Source organism: Pongo abelii, chromosome 9 (genome assembly GCF_028885655.2).
Source record: "Pongo abelii isolate AG06213 chromosome 9, NHGRI_mPonAbe1-v2.0_pri, whole genome shotgun sequence".
Lineage (NCBI taxonomy): Eukaryota > Metazoa > Chordata > Mammalia > Primates > Hominidae > Pongo > Pongo abelii.
Window position 1 is genome coordinate 106312325 of NC_071994.2, and position 20703 is coordinate 106333027.

Below are 20703 nucleotides of genomic sequence, written 5' to 3' on the forward strand. Positions count from 1 at the left end.
AATTTGATTGGATATTAAAGGTAGGGATTCTTGGTAAAGTTACTTAGCAAAATTCTTATTAAAATAGGATACTTACAAGGCAGGACACAAAGCCCATGATTGAGGCTTAGTCAAAGAGAGCTCAGAGGAGCCTGACCAAAGTTTTGACAAAGAGAGTCTTTGTCGATATTAATATGAAATTTGACATATTTAACATGGCAGTCCTTAAAATTTGTACTTGATCTTCATGACAGCATTTGTTCTCTTCACAAGGTGGACATAGCTAGGTACAAATGTTTTTACATAGAGAAAAGATTTAACTCATGAGTACTGATTTAGTACTACTTTGGAAGTGTATTTTAATTCTGGCTTTAATATTAAGTGAGTTTACCATAGTGTTGCCAACCTAGAAATAATTAGACAAGGCAACACAAAGTAGAAAATGAGTAATAAACATCAACTAATAATTGGTTCTCACTTTTAGTTTTTTTAAAAATAAATATATGTGCTTATATTTGCTTATAGCTCACTGTATATGGTCATTTTTATTTTTTAGATTGCTCTCCCCAGTCTTTATCAGACCCTCTGCTTTGAAGATGCAGCTCTGTGGCGTACTTATTATAATAATTCAGTGTGTGAACAAGAGTTCCCATTTATCCTTGCAAAGAAAGTTTCCTTATTTCAGCAGGTAAAATTTAGTGTTATCTAAATGCAAAAAAGTATTTAATGTTTCTCTTATTATTCAGAAGCCATTTAAAGGAAAGCTTTGCTTTTAGAGGTTACTTTACCTTTAATGGCGTATTTGGGGAAGGGCTTGATGCTTTTGCCACCTTATTGACAATTAAATCACACCAAAGTTTCTGGGTCTGGTTTCTCTCTCACTGTGGTTTTTTTTATTCCTTTTGCCTCAGACCCCAGGGGGATTTTGTAATAGGAAAAATGTATTTCAGAAAGAAACTAAGGTACAAATTGTACAAGTTTTACAATCATTTCCCAGAGTTATGTTTAAGGAAAAGACCTAATAGTGAGTAACAGGGGATTTTTCCCATTCTATTTTAAAATAGAATGGTGAAACCTACTGGCAGGTTCCACTCAAACTTTTTTGCTAGTCAAAAAGCTTGGAGTGGGAGAGCTCTTCAGAAGTCGATGCTCCAGGAAATGACCTTTCCATTTATCTCTTCTCTGGATCTAACCCCTTTGTGTCTCCATATACAGTGAATTCTATTTCCCCAAGAGTGCTTAAACAAAAAGGAAAATGACGAAGAAAAAATTGATTTGAAAACTTAAACATGTAGGAATATCATAGATATACATGAATCAGTAGTCCCAGCTACTTGGGAGGCTGAGGTGGAAGGATCACATGAGCTCAGGATTCGAGGCAGCAGTGAGATGTGATTGCACCACTGCACTCCAGCCTGGGTGACAGGGCAAGACGCTATTTCTATTTTTTTTTTAAAGGTAAAAATAGTGATTTGAAAATTTTAGGGAGGATTTCCGGTTTCTGGGCCTCTGTTTGCTGTCAACAGAAATGCCTCCTCTACATACCATGATTTTCACCTGCCATTTAGCCTTTTATTAGATCCAGAAGACATTGCTAACCCTATGTTTACTTTTGATGATAGGCTGGAGGAACTAAATGGATTTCAGTAATATTTTTGATATATGCTTGCTATATACCCATTGTGACAGTTTAAAGCATAGTAAATAATATGGAACAATAAGTGTTCCCATATTTAGTAAACATTTGTTTAATTAGTTAACATTAATTGTCATTTAGTTAAAGTAGTTGCAGCAACTTCATTCTTTAAAAATATTCTGCATTTTATTTTAAGATTCTTGTAGTTCAGGCGCTAAGACCGGACAGATTGCAAAGTGCCATGGCTCTTTTTGCATGTAAAACTCTGGGTAAGTGTGACGCTTTTCAAGAACTAGACCACTGACTTGAATTATTTGTTTTTAATTTACCTTTCATTTTATGTTAGCCTTAGTTTAGAAATGTTATAATGTCTCTTTTATTCATTCTGTTTATTTATCTTCCAATCTCTACCTGTTTTAGAAAAATGATTCTCGGCTGGGCATGGTGGCTCATCCTGTAACTGCCCAACAGGTTCACCTTGCCTGCTGCCTAGACAGAGCTGATTTAGCAAGACAGGAGAATTGCCATGGAGAAAGAGTAATTCACACAGAGCCGGCTGTGTGGGAGACCAGAGTTTTATTATTACTCAAGTCAGTCTCCCTGAGCATTGGGGGTTGGAGTTTTTAAAAGACGATTTGGTGGGTAGGGGCTTGGGAAGTGGGGAGTGCTGATTGGTCAAGTTGGAGATGGAATCATAGGGGGTTTCAAGTGAGGTTTTCTTGCTGTCTTCTGTTTCTAGGTGGGATCACAGAAATGGTTAGGTTTTACAGTAGTGATGTCATCCGCAGGAGCCATTTGGAGATGTTCAGACTCTTGAAGCCACAGGCTGCGTTACCCCTAAACCATAATTTCTGATTTTGTAGCTAATTTGTTAGTCTGCAAAGGCAGACTAGCCCCCAGGCAAGAAGGGGGTCTTTTTGAAAAAGGGCTATTATGAATTTTGTTTCAGAGTCTAATTGAAACCACCTTTGCAAAAATTAAAACTGAGGAAATTATGACAGTGAAAGAGCTCAGGCCAAACTGACTCCATCTTGCTTCTAACCTTTAAGCTATCCTTGTTCATTCTTGGGCACAGGCAGAACTAACCTTGGGAAGGAATTTAGTTTATGGTTTGACTCTGAAACAATATTGATAATAGCCCTTTCCCAAAAAGATCTACTTCTTGCCTGGGGATAAGTCTGCCTTTGTAGGATGAATAGGTTCACTATGAGATTAGAAATTATGGTTTAGGTACTGGGTGTGGTGGCTCACGCCTGTAATCCCAGCACTTTGGGAGGCCAAAACGGGTGGATCACTTGAGGTCAGGAGTTCAAGACCAACCTGCCCTACATGGTGAAACCCCGTCTCTACTAAAAAAAAAGAAAAGAAAGTAAAAGAAAAATTAGCCGGGCATGGTGGCAAGTGCCTGTAATCCCAGCTCCTCAGGAGGCTGAGGCAGGAGAAATGCTGGAGCCCAGGAGGCGGAGGTTACAATGAGGAGATATCATACCACTGCACTCCAGCCTGGGCAACAGAGCGAGACTCAATCTCAAAAAAAAAAAAAAAAAAAGAAAAGAAAGAAATTATGGTTTAGGGGTCATGCAGCCTCGGGCTGCAAGAGTCTGAACATCTTCAAATGGCTCCTGGGGATAACATCACTATTGTAAAACCTAAGATCAGTAGTTGAGATATTTTGCAGACCCTGCACTAGATGGATCAGCTGACACAACCTAGTCCGGTAATCTGGCTCAACCAATTCTGTGATCCCACCCAGGAATAGAAGACAGCAAGAAAACCTCACTTCACCCCAACTGTGATTCCATCTCCAATGTGACCAGTCAGCACTCCCCGCTTCCTAAGCCCCTACTCACCAAATCATCTTTAAAAACTCCGATCCTGAATGCTCAGGAAGGCTGATTTGAGTAATAATAAAACCCCAGTCTCCTGCACAGCCGGCTCTGTCTTGGTAAATCAACTCTGTCTAGGCAATGGGCAACAAGGCAAACCCATTGGGCACTAAAAAACCATAAACTAAATTCCTTCCCAAGGATAATTCAGCCTACATGCAGGAATGAACAAGGTCAGCTTAAAGGCTAGAAGCAAGATGGAGTTGGTTAGGTCTGATCTCTTTCACTGTCATAATTTCCTCAGTTATAATATTTGCAAAGGTGGTTTCAGTACCTGTAATCCCAGCACATTTGGAGGCTGACGGGGGAGGATTGCTTGAGCCCAGTAGTTTGAGACCAGCCTGGGCAGCATAGTGAGACCTTGTCTTTAGTAAATACTAAAAAATGAGCCGGGCACAGTGGCATGTGCCTGTAGTTCCAGCTACTCAGGAGGCTGAAGTGGGAGGATTTCTTGACCTCAGGAGTTCAAGGTTGCAGCGAGCTGTGATTCTGTCACCACACCCCAGCGTGGACAGCAGAGCAAGACCTTGTCTCGAAGAAAAAAAGAAAAATGATTCTCTTTGTTGGATATAACCCATATTTAATGTTGAATTAAATTTGACATCCTATATTTAGTAACGATATTTGGACTAGAGTGTTCCTCAATCCAATATGATTGGTGTCCTTACAAGAAGACATCCATGTAAAGACAGACACGCAAGGAGAGTATAATGTGATTATGAAGGCACAGATTCAAGTTGTACAACTGCAAGCCAAGGAACACTGAAGATTTCTAGGCAACCACGAGAACCTAGGAAGAGATATGGATGTGTTCTTGTAAGGACACCAGTCGTATAGGATTGAGGCACACTCTTGTCCAGTATGACCTCATTTGAAGTTAACTAATTCTATATGCAATGGCCCTATTTTCAAAAAGGTGAACCTTTTGAGGGACAGGGGTTAGACTTCAACATATCTTTTTTTTTGGGTTGGGGGAGACACAATTTAACCCATAACACCTACCAACCAAGCTTTTCACATAATGCCTATCTTCTGCCTCACCCATACACACACAAATATTTTGAGTCACTTTTTAGAATGGTCACCTGGTTGGTTAATGATGAGTATATGGAAATAAGTCTGGATATGTTCTGTGCTTTTGCTTACTTATGCAGGGGGAGGAAATGTCACTATTTATTCACCTCTGGTAGAATGTTTATGTACCAGATAACTTTTACTCATGTTTGGCAGAGTAATTATCCACCTTTCTTTTGGTTGCAAGTGACAGATACCCATATTAAACTTGCTTAAATGAATAAAGGGAATTTATTAGTTTAAGTATTCAGTACTCAGGAAAGAAGAGATAGGGCTGGCCTTTCGGTTAAATGGACTTAGACAATATCATGACTCAGACAATATCAGGAAACTCTGTCTTTGTCTCAGTCTTGCAGTTTGTCTCTGTGTTTCTCTGCCCCCCCTACTCCTATCTCTCTGTTTCTCCCTTTTTCTTTGTGTCTTTATCTCTCTCTTCCTCTCTTGTTGCTTTTAGACTCTTATTTTAATTTCTGCTTGTGTGTTGTCCTTAGTCTCAAGGGTTCATAATATTCTGGTTGATAAGACCGCTAACTTGCTGAGTTATATTTTAAAACTTATGATGAAAGGAGAAAGATAACTTTTCCTTCCCAACTTCACCATCAAAAATCCTAGAGAAGTACTCTGATTTGCTCAATTTAGGTTACATATCCACCTCTGCAACTAATCACATCAGAAATATATGGAATTACATTTCTCCAAAAGCAGCCATGGATGGGGGAGTGGTTATTACCAGAAGCGAAGGAGGAGATGCTGGTACAAAACAATAAATATGCATGATAATCAGGCTACATATAACCTGTTTTAATGTTTATATTTATTGATAGTTTGATAGCTGACCTATTAATTTGTAAAGTGCAGCTAGGCGTGGTGGCTCATGCCTATAATTCCAGCACTTTGGGAGGCCAAGGTGGGCAGATCACCTGAGGTCAGGAGTTTGAGACCAGCCTGGACAACATGGTGAAACCCCGTCGCTACTAAAAATACAAAAATTATCCGGGTGTGGTGGCAGGCACCTGTAATCCCAGCTACTCAGGAGGCTGAGGTGGGACAATTGCTTGAGCCTACGAGGCGAAGGGTTGCTGTGAGCTGAGATCGTGTCACTGCATTCCAGCCTGGGCTACAGAGCAAGCCTCTGTCTCAATACATAAATAAATAAATAAATAAATAAATAAATAAATAAATAATTTTTTAAAGTGCATTTTGGGAATCTAACTCCTTTAAGAGTTATAAGTATATAACTTGATTCTGTAGCTGTTGGTGGAAATGTTCTGTAAATGTCTGTTAGGTCTATTTGGTCTATAGTACAGATTAAGTCTAATGTTTCTTTGTTGATTTTCTATCTGGATGATCTGTCTAATGCTTATAGTGGAGTGTTGAAGTGCCCTGCTATTATTGTGTTAGAGTCTATCTCTCTCTTTAGCTCTAATAATATTTACTTTATATCTGGATACTCCAGTGTTGGGTGTATAGATACTTACAATTCTTAAATTCTCCTGCTGAATTGACATCTTTATCATTATACGATGACTTTTTTGGTCTCTTTCTATACTTTTTGTCTTGAAATCTCTTTTATCTGATATAAGTATAGCTACCTCTACTCTTTTTTGGTTTCCATTTGCATGGAATATCTTTTTCCATCTCTTCATTTTCAGTCTATATGAGTCTTTATATGTGAACTGAGTTTCTTGTAGGCAGCATATAGTTGGGTCTTATTTTTAATCTATTCAACCACTGTTTCTCTTTTACTTGGAGAATTTAGTCCATTTATATTCAGAGTTATTATTGATAGGAAAGGACTCTGGCTATTTTAGGAAAGGACAAACTACGGCTATTTCGTTTTTCTGTTTTCTGGTTGTTTTGTTAGTGTCTTCTTCTTTTTTTTTTTTTTTTTTTCCTTTCTTCCTGTCTTCCTTTGTGTATAAGTGATCTTCTCTGGTAGTATATTTTAACTTCTTGCTTTGTGTGTGTGTGTGTGTCCATTATAAGTTTTTCCTTTGTGGTTACTATGAGGCTTGAAGAAAACATAACCAGTGGATTTTAAACTGATGACAACTTAACTCTGATTACAAAGAAAAGAAAAGAAAAGAAAAACCAAGAAAAAAGAAAAAATTTACACTTAAATTCAATTCCCCTTCCCCCATTTTGGGGATTTTTTTGGTTTCAATTTATATCTTTCTATATTGTCTATCTCTTAACAATTTATTGTAGTTACTATTTTTGATAGGTATCTTTCAGACTTCATAATAAAGATATGAGTGGTGATATAGTTTGAATATACGTCCCTAGCAAATCTCACGTTGAATTGTAATCCCCAGTGTTGGAGGTGGGGCCTGGTGGGAGGTATTTGAGTCATGGGGGCAGATCCCTTGTGGCTTGGTGCTGTCCTCACAATAGTGAGTGAATTCTCTCAAGACCTGGTTGTTTAAGCATGTGGCACCACCCTCCCTGCTCTCTCGTGCTCCTGCTTTTGCCAGGTAACGTGCAAGCTGCTGTTCTCACCATGTGAGATGCCTGCTTCTCCTTTGCCTTCTGCCATCAGTAACAGCTCTCTTGAGGCCCCCACGGAAGCCTAGCAGATGCTGGTACCATGCTGGCAGAATCATGCGTCAGTCAAATCTCTTGTCTTTATAAATTAGCCCATCTCAAGTATTTCTTTATAGCAACACAAGAATGCCTAACACAAGTGATTTACACACCACAATTACAGTGTTAGCATTTTCTGTATTTGTCTGTATACTTACTTTTACCAGTGACTTTTATACCTTCAGATGATTTCTTGTTGCTTGAGAATCCTTTTCTTTTAAATTGAAGAATTCCCTTTATAGTTCTGGTGTTGGTGACATTTTTTAGCTTTTGTTTGCCTGGGAAAGTTTTTATTTCTTTTTTAATGTTTGAAGAATGATGTTGCTGGATATAATATTCTAAGATGAAAGCTTTTTTTGCCGTTAGCACTCTGAATATGTCATCCCCCTCCCTCCTGGCATGTGAGGGTTCCACTGAGAAATGTGCTGCCAGACATATGGAGCTTCTTTATATGTTATTTGCTTCTTTTGTCTTGCTGCTTTTAGAATCTTTTCTTTGTCCTTGGCCTTTAAGAGTGATTATTATATGCCATGAAGTAGTCTTATTTAGATAAAATCTGTTAGTCATTTTGACTGTCTTGTACCTGGATATTCTTATCTTTCTCTATGCTAGGCAAGTTCTCTGTTATTATTTCTTTAAATAAACTTTATATCCTGATCTCTTTCTTTACATCTTCTTCAAGGCCAATGACTTATAGATTTGTCCTTTTGAAGTTATTTTTTAGATCTTGTAGGCATGCTTCATCCTTTTTATTCTTCTTTCTTTTTTCTCCTCTGTATTTTCATGTTTTCAAACTAATTTATTCTTCTGCTTGATAAATTCTGCTACTGAGACACTGATGCATTTTTCAGTTTGTCAATTGTATTTTCAGCTCTAGGAATTGATTGTTTTTATAAAATTATTTGAATCTCTTTATTAAATTTCTCTGATATAGGCCAGGCGCAGTGGCTCACACCTGTAATCTCAGCACTTTGGGAGGCCGAGTTGGGCGGATCACTTGAGGTCAGGAATTCAACACCAGCCTGGCCAACACGGTGAAACCCCATTTCTACTAAAAATACAAAAATTAGCCAGGCATGGTGGCAGGTGCCTGTAATCTCAGCTACTTGGGAGGCTGAGGCAGGAGAATTGCTTGAATCTGGGAGAGGCAGAGGTTGCACTGAGCTGAGATTACACCACTGCACTCCAGCCTAGGCTAGTGAGACTGTCTCAAAAAATTTTTTTCTCTGATATAATTCTGATTCATTTTCTGTGTTATCTTAAAGTTCATTGTGTTTCCTCAAGACAGCTGTTTTAAATTTCTTGTCGGAGAGGTTACATATCTCTGTTACTTCAAGATTGCTGACTGGTGCCTTATTTAGTTCAGTTGCTGAGGTCATGTTTTCTTGGATGTTTCTGATGCTTGTGGACCTTCATCATTGTCTGGACATTGAAGAGTTAGATACTTATTCCAGTCTTCAGAGTATGGACTTGTTTTTACCTGTTCTTCTTGAGAGGGCTTTCTAGGAATCCAAAGGAGACTGAGTGTTGTTACCTAAGCCTGTTTTCACTAAAGCTGTTTTAGCACTATTGGGAACCCTAAGCCCAAGAACTCTATGACTCTTGCAGACTCCTAGAAACACAGCCTTGGTGGACTTGAGGAAGATAAGGGAGAATTCTCTGGGTTCCTAGACAAAATCTTTTGCTCTCTTTCCTCTCTTTTCCCCAAGCAGAAGGATTCTTTCTCTATGCTGGGTTGCCTAGAGTTTGGGGAGAGGTGATATGGGCTCTGCCTTGACCGCCACAGCTGGCACCATGCTGAGTCATACCTGAAGCCTTGAGCCTTCCAGACCATCACAGTACTGAGGCTTGCCCAAGGCTTGTGACCACTACTGCTTGGCTGTCACTGATGTTCATTCAAGGCCTGAGGCTACTTTAGTCAGCAGGTTATAAGTCAGCAGATTCCCTTCTGGCCCAGAATGGATCTAGAAACATCAACTAAGGAGCAAAGGCCTGGAATCATAGGCTTCAGGAATCTTCCTGGTGCTTTATTTTCCTGTGACTGGGCTTGTGTCCAATTTGCAAGACATAGTCCTCTGTACTCTTCTCTTGCCTTCCCCCAAAGAGAAGGAACGTGTCCATGTGCTGCATTGCCTGGAGTTGAGGGAGTGGTGATGCAAGTACTCTTGTGGGCTGCTGCAATTGGTGTTACACTGGGTCACACCCCAAGCCCACTGCTGTGGACACCAGAATAGCACCAGGGCTTGCCCAAGGACTGCAGTCACTGTGTCCTGACTGCCACTCAGATTTATTTGGGCCCTCAGGCCATTTAATTAGCTGGTGGTGAAGATGACTGGGACTTGGTTTCCTCCTTCTGAAGCAGAGGACTTCCCTCTGGTCCAGGGCTGCTTTATATGCTCCTTCCATGGGCACTGGTAGAATTCTGCGTGGTAATGAGGAGGAAATTAAAGAAAGAAAAAGAAAAAGAAATAAGCTTTCCTGTATTAGGCTGACTTATCCCAGAAGCAGCAACAGGCACTGCCCAGACCCAGGAAAAGCCTCGATGAACACTATCTGTGAAGCTAGGACACAAAGGAATCTTCTCTGGAGACTCTCCCAGCACTCCCTCAACATAGGGAGGAGAAAAACAAATTTTTCTTTCTCTTATGGTATGAGTTTATAGATTCCTGTTCTGTGTAACTAATAACTTCAAGTATTCTGTTTTATCTAAGTGGTACACTGAAGGTCATGAGCCATCTGAGAAGGCCTGAGCTACAGCCACCTGGGCACCATAGTGAAGGTTATGAAATAAGCCCGTGCAAGACACTAGAGCAAAACCTAGATAACAGCCATCTGGGCTGAATAGCAAGGGTCATGTGTAATTCAGAGGTATGCACCTGTCACAATTTGATTAACTGCCTTTGTTCTGCCTCTGTATCCTTGCTTTCACACCACTGTAATCCTTCTTCAAGCTAGCTCACTCCCTTTTTGAAGGGTGTATAAAGGTCAAGAGCTGTCTTTGTTCTGGGCCCAGTCTCAGGATGTTAATCCACTGGGTCTGAGTGCCCTCAATAAAATCCTCCTGCTTTACTCCAAGGTCTCTTTGGTCCTCCTGATTCCTGCAAGAGTACTGTGCTCTGCTCAGTGACAGGACCACACTGAGTTCCAATGCCAAGTCACACTCACTTCACTTTCCTCCCCTATGCACACAGATTCTCTCTGTGCTGTGCTGCCTGTGGTTGGGGTAGGGATGTAATAGGCAATCCAAGACTGTTCTTCCCACTCTCTTCAATGCCTCTTTCCTTGTGAGTCTATTGAAATCAGCTGCTGTGATCACTCACTAGATTTTTTGGTTTGTATGAAGGCTTTTTCTTGTGTGGATAGTTGTTCAATTTGATGTTGCTGCAGGAGACAATTGCTGGAGGATTCTATTTGGCCATCTTACTCTGCCTCCTTCTTAACTGTTGATTCTAAAGACTGAAGTAGTTGGAAAAAATGGTGCTGGTGTCCATGTTTGGAAATGCTTTTGAATATACTTTATCTTGTTACTGGAACAATTAACATGTTCCCAAATTTGGATACACATGGTGAGTAATAACTGTATAATACACATTTAAGAATATGGAAAACAGTTGTCTCTGTATTTAGCACTAAAATTAGTTGATTGAAGTAGCCTTTTACTAGCATTTTTGAGAAAATAGAAGCAATAAGACAAAAATTCTTCATTTCCCATCAACACATCTACCATTTGCCTTAGTACTCATACTCATTCTGCTCTCCTTTCTCTTACTATGAATGAATGTCTTTGCTGTAATCAAAGGTCAATTCATTTAATGTTTTCTTCTTCATTTCTGCCATTATCATCTTCTCCCACATCATGAATTTCACCTTCTTTGCTGGATCTTTTTTTTTTCAGCACACAAATATATTTTACTATATTCTGTCTTAAAAATACTTCCCTTGGTCTCAGACCCTTTTCTAGCCACTATCCTATTTTTTACTTCTTTCTAAACTCAAAGTTGTCCATTTCTTTCTAGAACACATTCTTCCCTTGATTGTTATGTTTCTTTTTTCATTCCCCAACCCTCTTAGGCTGTTCCTTTTTACTTTCCTTTAGTGGCTTCTTGTCTGCATGTCTTCCAAGTGTTAGAGTACTTTTCTTTTTTACTATAGTTTTACCCTGGGTTTTATTCTTTCATTATTACACATTCTCTCTGTAGGTGACCTTACCCAATCCCTGGATTTAAATATCATTCATAAATTACTGACTCATATCTCTTATTTCCAGCCCTGGAATTCTAGGCTTGTGTATTTAATTAAATATCTCAAATTTAATGTGATCAGTACAGAACTTTTGATTTTTTTATACTAGCATCTACTCAGTTGTTTAATCCAAAACCCCAAAAGTACAATCACATATTGTTAAACAGTTTAGCAGTGTTGTTTAACAAAAGTACAGTCATGTGTTGTTAAACAGTTGTTTAACAGTGTTTAACAAAAGTACAGTCATGTGTTATTTAACAGTAGGTATGCATTCTGAGAAATGTATCAGGCAGTTTCATTGTGTGAATATCATAGAGTGTACATAAACCTTGATTGTACACCCTCAGACACACCTAGGCTGTGTAGTATAACCTATTGCTCTTAGGCTACAAACCTGTGCAGCATGTTACTGTACTGAATGCTATAGGCAATTGTAACACAGTGGTAGGTATTTGTGTCTCTAAGCATAGAAAAGATACAGTAAAAATACAGCATTATAATCTTATGGAACGACCATGGTATACATGGTCCATCATTGATTGAAAAGTCATTATGCAGCTCATGTAATTTTTTCCTCTCTTTTCTTTCTTTCTATACTCAATCTACTATCAAATTCTTTTGGTTTCAACCCTAAAACTTATTCTGAATTCATTTTATTTGCTTTATTAGTACCAACCTAATACAAGCTATCGTCAGCTCTCAATTACTGCCATACCTTTTATTTGTTGTCTCTATCTTCAGAGTATATATCCAGAATCCAGTCACTTCTTAGACCTTTAGGACTTCCTACCACTTTGTTTAAGCCACTTTTATATAAGCGAGATTATTACCATTCAGGCTTCTATCCTTCCCCACTTAAATCTATCCTCAACATAGCAGCTAAGTGCCTTTTGAAATATAAATTAGATCATATCACTTCTCTGCTCCAGCTCTTCTGATGGAATGTGACATCTCATCTTCTTCAGAATCCTTATAATGTCCTACAAGGTCTTACCCTCAGATCTTATCTCCTAACCACTCTTGACCCTTGCTCAGTTCTTTACCGACATAATAGTCTTTTTCTTGTTTTTTTACTGCTCTAAGTATGTTTCTGGACTATCAGAACCTTTGCACTTGCTGTTCCTGTGGCTCAAATGCATGTTAAAATAAAACAGGACACTTTTCAGAGAGGTTCTTAAGAGAGGTTTTTTTTTCCTACCCATTTAGTCTTTAATAATACGGTTTTTGTGCCACATTGCACATAACCTTTCTTACTGATTTTATAGTTTGACTCCCTATCAACTCTTTGAAATACTTATGGTACTATTTCATCTCCAGGTCAAATGACATTTAAGGTTTAATGGCATTAATTAAAAACCTCATATTATTTATATATTCAGATGCTTTGAAAGTTTAATATACTTTTAAAATCATATTATTTCTAAGCAAAAATTACGTTTACTATTGTATGGCTGTATGACTTTGTATTTGGTCAGGTAGCTTTATTAAATTGTTTTAATGTAAAATGGGAGTTTTTATTTCAGGAATAAGTTTTAAAAATTCATATTACTAGAGAACAACAGGCACTTCCCTCTTTTTAATCAAATTTTAGAGCTTTGATTTTAAATGTAATTTCTCAAGCATCATTCATATGGAAAGATCTTTATTAAGTTTTAGCAACTTTTTATAATCTATAAACCTTAAAATAGTAAGTTAAAAAGATGTATTTATGAAAGTAGTTTTGATTTGAATATTTAAATTAGTATAGCAGTCCTCAAAGCTTTTAGGGATGCCTGTTTAATATGATTCTACAAAGCAAGACTTATGTGCTGGCAAAATCTACTACATTACTTTTTAGAAATGGTAGTGACCAGATGCAAGTATTCTTACTTCTGTAATTCTGATATAATTTTGACTTAAAAAAACTATCATGAGGAGTATATTATACTATGTGTATTGAGGTATTGAAAATGTAAAGAGACATGTCCCCATACGGTGCTACAATAACTACAGGAACCAGAAATTTTTAAAGGTTCTTCATCCAAAAGTTATTTTTGAACTGTGCATCTTTCCTAGTTTTACAGTTCTGTACCTCTCTTATGGCATCATCCCATCCCATGCACCCTGCTTTCATAGCTCAATCTGTCTTATCAAGTCTGTGTCTAAAAGAAAGAAAGACATAAGGATATGTGCATTCATTTTCTGTTGCTGCTAGAAATTTATCAGGTTTAAACAATGCCCAGTTATCTTCTGCCGGTCAGAAACCTGACGGGCTCACCAGGTTTCTTTGTTCCAAGTTTTGGAAGCCCTGGGGAAAATCCACTTCCAAACTCATTCAGGTTCAGCCCTATTCAGTTTTAGGAGTGAGGTTCCCATTTTCTTTCTGTCTTTTGGTGTCATTCTCAGCTTTTAGATGCCAGTTGGTATCTAGCCTTCCTCCATCCTTAAAGCCAGCATTAGTAGATCGATTCCTTTGCATGCTTCATATCACTCCTGTTTCTCTTTTCTGCTACACTTCTTTGACTCTAACTAGAGAAACTACTCCACTTTTAAGGGGTCAATTGATTAGCTTGGCCCATGAATAACACAGGATAATCTTCTTACTTTTAGGTTCATGACCTTAGTTATATTTGCAAAGTCCCTTCACAGCAGTACTTAGTTTAGTTTTTGATTGAATAACCAGGGCTTAGGATTCTTGAAAGAGATCTCTTTAGAATTCTGCCTACCACAACATATTTGACTTTTTTACTTGTTTCTAGGGTTGAGTACTGTTCCATTACTAAAGTGCAGTTTCCCATTTAATTGGTTCACATATATTGGGTTAGGTAGTGGCTGTTGATTTTCTTCTTTTTATTGATGTTTGTGGTACATTTTTACAATTTTTTTCTCATAAAAGAAAGGTAATTTTATACATCTGATACTTATCAGCTCTTTGTTATGGAGGATGAGAGGAATGAAAAAGAATGAATCTATTATACTTACTACGTATAATAGTTTTGATAATTTGCCACTTTCTTTACTCAGGTACCTGCAAAGTACGGGAGTCAATTTGTTCGTTTTTAAACTGCAAGTTTTTTCTTTTTTATTATCTCAGTATTGTATTTGCATAAAATAAAAAACAATAAAGGTTTAAGTTATTCCTTTGTCCTATTCTTACTTTTTGAAGGAAATGCTGTATTTATTTTATAAATTATGGTCAGAATATAAAGTTCCAGTGATTTCCAAATAGTTTTACGTGATAATTCACAGTGCAATTACTATTTTTGGCTGTCTAACTATATTAAATAGTTTTGAATGATTCATATTGACGATTCTGATGGTATCATGAATCAGAATTATTTGGATTGATAAAACCAGTATACTCCATTCACTTAAAGTGCAACAGAAATTTTGCTGGAGTTTTGTGGGCAGGATGGCTAACATATAATTGCAAGTAACATGAATGCCACCTGTGTTATATTAAATGGCAAGGTATTTTTCATGATTTTTTTCTCTAGCTCAAAATGTTTTATTGCTTTGAAATATTGTGTAAAATGAATTAATGGACATATATTTATGTCCTGTGGGATTTTAAAATTAAAAGTTATAATTGAATTTGCTAGGCTCTGGATATAAAGTAGTGAAAAGATTCAGTATGATTCTTGCCCTCATGAAGTTTACAGTGTACATTGGTTAAATAAACAAGTGGAATGGTAATCTGCATTTTAGCTTTTTTTGACAGTTTTTGTATTGGCATATATTTTCCAAATAAAACGCACTTAAGTAAGTAGTTATTTTAAATGAAAATATTTTATATATATTTTGACATTTTTATTGTATAATGCATAGTAATTACAGGAGTATCAGAAAATGCATAGACATGAAAAGAAAATGAGAAACACCTGGTATTCCATCATTAGCACTAATCATTGTTAACGTTTCTATTTATGCCTTTGCTTTCTTTTTATGCACATGGAAGTGTATACATTACAATATGGAATTATTGCCAAATCTCTTGAATAGTCTGATTTTTCTGTAAATTATCTTTTACCTCGACATGTTTGTAACTTCAGTTTCAATGTATGGCTATCAGAAATTACTCAGACTCCTGTTAGAAACTCAGTTTCTTTTTACCAGTTTTTAGCTAATATCAACAGCTACAATGAAAAGCCCTTGTACGTGCTTCTGCATCCATATCCTGAATTGTTTCTTAAATTATTCTAATTTTAATTACTGATCAAGGCCATGTACATTTTTAAGACTTTTGATACACTTTGTTAAATCAGACAATATATTTAATTGGCCTAGATGTTTATTGAGTTAATGAATAAATAAGTGAATGCTTGAATTGATGGAAATATTTCTTACTGCATTGCAAGTACATAAGAATTCTTTATTGCTAAATTTAAATTGCTAACAATTGAATAGTTGTTAGCAATTTAAACTTAGTTAAAAAGAAAATTTATAAAATATGCCTCTAAAAGCAATTCATCAATTTTAAGTGGCTCTTGGCGCAAATTTCACCTGTTATTAGGAATATTTCTGCCTTTGGAAATTCTTAGCATTATGGGTTGCTGTTGTGAAGAATAGACAAGGGTGCTGCTTTAGGAGTGAAATGTACCTTTTCAGATTGGTTATCTAGAATTGTCTCTTTTGACCCATCATGATAACATTGAATTTATATTTTAAAGTGTTTACTATTCTTAATTCTTTAGGGATGTCCATATCTGAGGTGCAGTCTTGTCTATTCACTTCTATTTTTGAGAATATATGGAAGCCCTTCTTGCCCATGTACTCAGTTACATTCTCCTAATTTTTCCTTTATTTTTAAACTCCTGCGTAACACTCATCTTAGCTCAATTCAAACAAGTATATTTTAAATTATTAATTGACATGAGCCTTTTCAGTTTGGCCTTTATGAAATACATTAATAATGGAAACGTTCAAGTTTTAGCAGAAGAGATTTAAATATAATAGCAAAATTATAATATCTTATCTGAATAGGACTTTATAGTTTGTGAAGGGCTACAGAGCAGAAAAATCACAGATGAATTGTTTAAATATAGTTAATGGTGGCAGCTGGGTGCCCTTTGGCAAGATAATCAATTTCTTTGAGTATTAGTTTTCTTACCTATAAAATTAATATAGTGATATTTGTTTCTCAGGATCATTGTATGGTTTATATATCATTTAAATAAACTACGTGGTATAATGCTTAGTATTTAGTAGGTGATGAATAAATGGAATTTGTTACAATTATTATACTTATTTTGCTTCCAAAGTACCTGTGGATTGCTTTATCCTTGTTTTTGCCATTGAGGAAACTGAGGCACAGTGCATTTTAATGATTTGCATAGAGTCATTTGGCTAACAAATATAAACTGACAGCTATGTACTTCTGTCTTAAATTAAGCATTCTTTTCACTCTCCATACAACTTTTTTTCCCCATAACACATGGGCATAAGAGATAACTTTTTGGCCTATATCATGCCGGTGAAATCATTTACTCAGATCATGAGAAATCTCATTCCCCATATGCATGACACAGAGTAGGCACTCAGCTATCATATCAGTTAATGAATCGTATTGTACTGATGAGATATATAGATTGATGGTTGGATTCAGTCTTCTCTTGCATTGTGGTCTCAATTTACAATACAGCTACAGGCCTGTATTGTGGTCTCAATTTACAATACAGATGTTAAATGTGGTAATCAGGTACCTACCTCCTAGCATTGTAATAAGAAGATGATATCATACATGGAAAACATTTAGAAAAATGCCCGGCACCTTAAGCATAAAACAGATGTTGGCTATTACTAGTATATGATTTTAGAGTAGAAAAACTTTAATATATTATGAGATTACAACTTACCTGGGTATTCTCTATTATATATCATATAATTAGATTTAATAAACTTTTTAATAATGTGTACTGCTTTTATTTTTAATTTTTAAAATATATATTTTAGGACTGAAAGAGGTGTCCCCACTGCCTCTAAATCTCAAACGTTTATACAAAGAGACACTGGAAATTGAACCCATCTTGATAATTATTTCTCCGGGTGCTGATCCTTCTCAGGAACTTCAAGAACTTGCTAATGCTGAAAGAAGCGGAGAGTGTTATCACCAGGTAAGTACATATTGTCCCGCTGTTTTTGTTTTTGCTATTGCTGTTCCCACACTTGATATTGGTCAAATGGACATTTTTTGTTGTGATAAGCCAAATAATGCCCCCAAAAATGTCTATGTCCTAATCCTCAGAACTGTGGATATGTTATTTTCCATGGCAAAAGGAACTTTGCTGATGTAATTAAGGATCTTCAGATGGGATGAGTAGCCTGGGTTAGCCAGGTGGACCCAATATAAAATCTCAAAGATTTTTTATAAGAGGGAGGCAGGTGAGTCGAGAGTGCAGGTAGGAGATATGATGATGTAAGTAGAGGTCAGAGAAGTGAGAAGGTGCTGTGCTGCTGGCTTTGAAGATGGAGGAACGGGCCATAAGGAAAGAAATGTAGGTGGCTTCCAGAAACTGGAAAAAACAAGGGAAGAATTATCTTTTAGAGCCTTTAGAAAGAACATAGCCCTATAGTAGTACCTTTGTTTTCAAACCCAGGCCCTTGATTTTAGACCAGTGAAACTTCTGGCCGCCAGAAGTTTGATGGTAATTTAAGGCACTAAATCTGTTGTAATTTTTTAAAGCAGCTATAGGAAATTCATACATTTGCTACCATTTTGAGAATTATTTTTAAAATTTTACTTGGATGCTTTTATAATAAATCACAGTAATGTTTATTTACACTTTGTTTACCTGAACTGAAAGAAATACAGAAAATTTTGAGTAAAATGTATTCATTGTAATGCCATTTTTTTTCCCCTGAGGTAGGAACTTTTGTTTGCTCAGGGTGCCTTTTTTTCAATTTACATGTAAATTTGAAAATGAAATGTATTAATTCACCCTCAATTTTTAACAAGTGAATACATCTTTTTCACAGGGAAAATAATTAATAATGATTTTTTAAACAACTGAATACTTCATAGCAACCAAAAATTGAAAAGTAAAAATTCTACAAAGAAAAATATAAATGAAAGATAGCAAAATAGCAGCGCTGTTAGGCTCAGGTGTGCAGGTTTTGCACTAAGTCTAGAGAGTTCTAGTCAATCATAGTTACAGTAGATTAGTTTATACATTAGGTCAATATTCAGTTATCAGTGAGGGATCTTAGGAAGGGGAGCTCTACAGATTTTACCTGTTACTAGTGATTTTGGCAGGAAGATTAAACTATTCATATAAGCTTTTAATTATTTAACGAAGATTAATTTCTGGTATTAGTTTGATTCTTCTTCCAAATTTATTATTAAAGCCAGTTAGAAAGGTTTAGGGATTACTATTATTGAATCTCATACTGTTATATTACAACATGTTAGCAGATCTGTTTTTTAAATTTTGTTTGTTTTTTTGCTTTTGCAGGTTGCCATGGGTCAAGGTCAAGCTGATTTAGCAATTCAGATGCTAAAAGAATGTGCCCGCAATGGAGACTGGCTCTGTTTGAAGAACTTACATCTTGTGGTATCTTGGCTGCCAGTTCTAGAAAAGGTAGATTCAGATAAATGTAGTACAAATAATGTCTATTGTACTCAACTTAGTAATCTCCAAGGGACATCAGTATTAAAATGTCATGCATTATTTATGATGATTTAAAAAGTAATATTTGAGAAATTTTAAATTTAAATATTTCATAAATATGTACAATTCTGCAAAATAAGATATTAATAGGAAGTCTATAAAAATCTTTTTTTTAAGGCATATAAGAGAAGCCAAGACATTTTTAATGAAGATTGACAGGGTAGCTTAGAAGACATATTTATACCATGAGTTTCTTTTTTTGCTCTTATTCTGTTGATCTGTATTGGGAGAAGAGACATAGTGGGGTGTCAGAGGGAACTGCCTAACTTCCTAGGTGCTAAGGAAGCTAGAGAATAAACTGAAGCAAACGTTTCATTTATCTCAAATGGACTCAGGAGAAAAATAATCTTAAGACAGGACAAGTCACTGGATAGGCTTTACATGCAAACCTAGATTTTATTCTAGTGCTTATTTAAGAAAGATGAGTAGGGTCTTGGGTAGTTAAAGATGATTCTGAAGAGATATTCCTTGAAAGTCAAATAGGATTTTGCTAAGTATAGGCAAAGAAAGGATATCATGATTTTAATTCCATCAGCACAAGTAGAGATAGTGTTGGGGATGTCCACTCCTAGTACAAGGAATGAAGAGATGTCCTTGATAGTACTAGACAGGCCAGGCGGGGAAGCATGGAGAAATTGAGTTAGATGACTAGGAAAGAGCTAGGTTATGGAATACCATGAGAACCATGCAGAACATTTTGGAATTTTTGTCCTGGGACTTAGCCAAAGGAGGTCCTTAACAGAGAAGTTAGTAATTAATTAATTTATTTTTTCTGGCAGTAGTATATAGAATAGAAGCAAACAGAATAGAGTAAATTGAGGGAAGTCCTGCCCTAGGTGTGAGGTATTAAAAATCTCTGCAGTCCTAATTAATTGGCAACTACACACTTCCACAAATAGAGAGTCAATAAATTTTTGATGAGTAAGTTAATGAGTGAGTGAATGAGTTGATGGACCATGGTGATTCATGATTCATTACTTGTAATCAAGAGAAGATACAGATTTTGGACTATGAATATTCATGTAATTCTATTATGGCTTTCTGTAAAAATTACTAATGTGTAAAAATATAAAATTTATGTCCGATAAATCATATATGTTTTGTTTTGGGGTTTTATTGAGACAGAATCTTGCTCTATTACCCACGCTGGAGTGCAGTGGCACAATTTTGGCTCACTGCAACCTCCACCTCCCAAGTTCAAATGATTCTCGTGCCTCAGCCTCCCAAGTAGCTGTGATAACAGGCATGCATCACCATGCCTGGCTGATTTTTGTATTTTTATTAGAGACAGGGTTTTGCCATGTTGGCCAGGCTGGTCTCGAACTCCTGGCCTCAAGGGATCCACCTGCCTCAGCTTCCCAAAGTGCTGGGATTGCAGGCGTGAGCCATCGCGCCTAGCCTGATAAATCATGTATGTTTTAAGATATATAAAAAAGACTGGCAAATACTTGCACTGCTGTGTCAAACAGTTGATTGATAGCTACTAATCTATGTAAAATATAATTACAATTATTATCTTGAAAGTACATCTTAATTAGAACTCGTAGAAACAGTACATAATATTATATAATTTTTTAAATAACTGATTATTATTTGCTTTCCTATTAGTTTGGATGGATTGATTGGATATAAATTTATTGTAAGTCCAACTATATCC

At 36.5% G+C, this 20703-nt stretch overlaps 1 protein-coding gene across 6 annotated transcripts in view; it reads left to right on the forward strand.

Moving 5' to 3' along the window:
• The window catches only part of DYNC2H1 (dynein cytoplasmic 2 heavy chain 1), a 360273-nt gene that overhangs the window by 168214 nt on the left and 171356 nt on the right, over positions 1–20703 (forward strand). For 5 of the 6 annotated variants that reach the window (XM_054523746.2, XM_054523748.2, XM_054523747.2 and 2 more), the window contains 4 exon segments: positions 536–667; positions 1812–1884; positions 17332–17492; positions 18831–18956. In XM_054523746.2, the coding sequence (XP_054379721.1) occupies positions 536–667; positions 1812–1884; positions 17332–17492; positions 18831–18956 (492 nt within the window). 6 annotated transcript variants of the gene reach the window in all.